Here is a 2,500-nt window from a genome sequence, read left to right on the forward strand (position 1 = left end):
GTGTGAACGATCTCAGCGGGAATCTGTCACGACCAGGTTGCTGGCTTGCGACTTAAGTCTGTCATACACAGATCGTTCAATGTATGGGTTCGTCTGCCGATATAACGCTATCGTGCGCGTCTCTCCTAGAGATGATGCCATGTCTTCCCGAGACAAAATCTTTGTTCCGACTGAAATCGGTGCGGAGATCGTTCATACTGTCTGAATAGTGTGTATGTGTGGGTCGATAACGACAATCGTTCAGACATTCGTTCGGACAATCGTTCAGTGTACGGGGGCCCTTCTAGGCCTGTCCACACTAAGAAACATTGTTTGTGAACAATGTTGTCAGGATGCTTGTCGGTGCAGTAGCCTCTGTATTCTACTTGGCTATTTTAGTGCACTCGAGGAGGGATAAGAGAAAGAAAAGGAGATCGTGAGGAAGACTTTAGAAAGAAGAGCGTGACATGCTGACTTGCTTCACGTAATATTATATATAAGTAAATTGTATCGTAGTTTGAAGGCACGATTTATGTCTTTCAATCGGATATGCACGTTTAAATTCAGAATGATTTTTGCTTAGAAGCGCACTTGATAAAACTTCTTTGCTGTTACATGTCTCCCTGTTTAGCTCCTGTTTTATCGTAAATTTTTATTTAAACATTGATTTTCTTCTGACAAATTTGCTTCTCTTGTCAAGGGTTTTGACTTTGTGTTAGATGCCATGTCACGCATTTTGTAAAGTAATGAATCATTATTATTATAATAAAAACAATAACAACTTGCCAGAGATACCAGTGGTGTCCATGAAGTAATTGTGGCCGTAGACGAGTTGGGAAATCTCAAGTAGCTTCAGTCGAATGGGGAGCTATTCTCGGTTATCGGGAACACAGAACTAGTTAATATGTATGAAAAATTAGAACGTTCTTGTTGATTTCTACTTATAAGTATTTTGTTACTGATACTCTTGTCTGTCTCCTTGCTATTTTATTATTATTATTATTATTATTATATTTTTTGGTTTATCACAGTCCTCCAATTCGACTGGATGGTATTTATAGTGTGGGGTTCCGGGTTGCATCCTGCTCCTTAGGAAGTCCATCGCTTTTTCTTACTATGTTGCGCCGTTTCTAGGATCACACTCTTCTGCATGAGTCCTGGAGCTACTTCAGCCTCGAGTTTTTCCAGAGTCCTTTTCAGGGTTCTTGGGATCGTGCCTAGTGTTCCTATGATTATGGGTACAATTTCCACTGGCATATCCCATATCCTTCTTATTTCTATTTTCAGGTCTTGATACTTATCCATTTTTTCCCTTTCTTTCTCTTCAACTCGGGTGTTCCATAGTATTGCCACATCAGTGAGTGATACTTTCTTCTTGATTTTGTCAATCAACGTCTATTATTATTATTATTATTATTATTATTATATTATTATTATTATTATCATTCAAAATGTAAGTTGACTCACATGATGAAAACGGATACGAGTCAAGAGAAATGTCGGTGAAAGTAACCATTATAGATAAACAAGCTCATCTGTGTATTCCATTCATTAATAGCACTATAGTATACAAGCCCACGAACTGCTTATACGCACCTTTTTTTTTTTAATGAAAAATTCAAAGTAACCGATTATTGAGACTTAGAGGGAAATCGCATCGCCAACTGGTGGAACTGGGGTTCGTTTGTAGCTCTCGGTCGAAGATAAAAGAGAGAAGAGACTTTAAAAGAGAGAAGAGACTTTAAAAGAGAGAAGAGACTTTTAAAAAGAGAGAAGAGACTTGAAGGGAGGAAAAACTGTCGAATGAAAGAATGGGTAGGAGACTCAGGTCAAGCAATCGACTCGAGATATTGGCCCCTGTTCTCATCAAAGGAAGCAACAGTTGGCCGCTGATTTGGGGAATGGCCCGGAGGGGAGGAAGCGGAGATGGAATGGGAGGAGGAGGAGGAGGAAGAGGAAGCGGAGAAGGAGGAGGAGGAGGAGGAGGAGGAAGAAGAAGAATTGAGAAGCTTCTTAGAAGATTCCGATGAAATAGCTTCGTCAAATGGGAAGGGCTGACTTTGCCTTCCACCACACACACACACACACACACACACAAACACACACACACACACACACACACACATGTATATATAGTATGTGTGTGTGTGTGTATGTGGGTGGGTGTGTGTGTGTGTGTACTCGCATTTACAGGTGCGTATCTATGAGAATGATAAAATGTTTCTTATTTATGTGTATACAGATCTATATCTAAACTCTGTGGGTCCTAATGAGGTTTGACTTCAGAAAAAATCCTAAATCAAAGATTTATATATAGCATGTGTGTGTGTGTGTTTTTATCTGTTTATCTGTGTCTGTATATATAAATTTCAGTTTTTGAGAGTGAGAGACCTTTGCACTTTACTTCAGTAATTTTCGTCACGAATTTGTAAATTGGAATGTGTCTGAAATATGTACGTTGTGTGAATAGAAATGTTATAGGAATTAATAAACACAATATACGTTTATGCGCTTGATCAAG

General features: G+C 39.0%; 2 protein-coding genes across 3 annotated transcripts in view; one reads left to right on the forward strand and one right to left on the reverse strand.

Moving 5' to 3' along the window:
* The window catches only part of LOC135219179 (uncharacterized), an 84,503-nt gene that overhangs the window by 73,426 nt on the left and 8,577 nt on the right, over positions 1-2,500 (reverse strand). The gene's annotated exons all lie outside the window — the stretch shown is intronic.
* LOC135218720 (gelsolin-related protein of 125 kDa-like) overlaps positions 1,906-2,500 on the forward strand; it is a 17,905-nt gene continuing 17,310 nt past the window's right edge. Inside the window, exon 1 of the mRNA XM_064255169.1 lies at positions 1,906-2,032. Coding sequence (XP_064111239.1) covers positions 1,906-2,032 — 127 coding nt within the window. The remainder of the gene's footprint in view (positions 2,033-2,500) is intronic.

This window comes from Macrobrachium nipponense, chromosome 1 (genome assembly GCF_015104395.2).
Source record: "Macrobrachium nipponense isolate FS-2020 chromosome 1, ASM1510439v2, whole genome shotgun sequence".
Taxonomy (NCBI): domain Eukaryota; kingdom Metazoa; phylum Arthropoda; class Malacostraca; order Decapoda; family Palaemonidae; genus Macrobrachium; species Macrobrachium nipponense.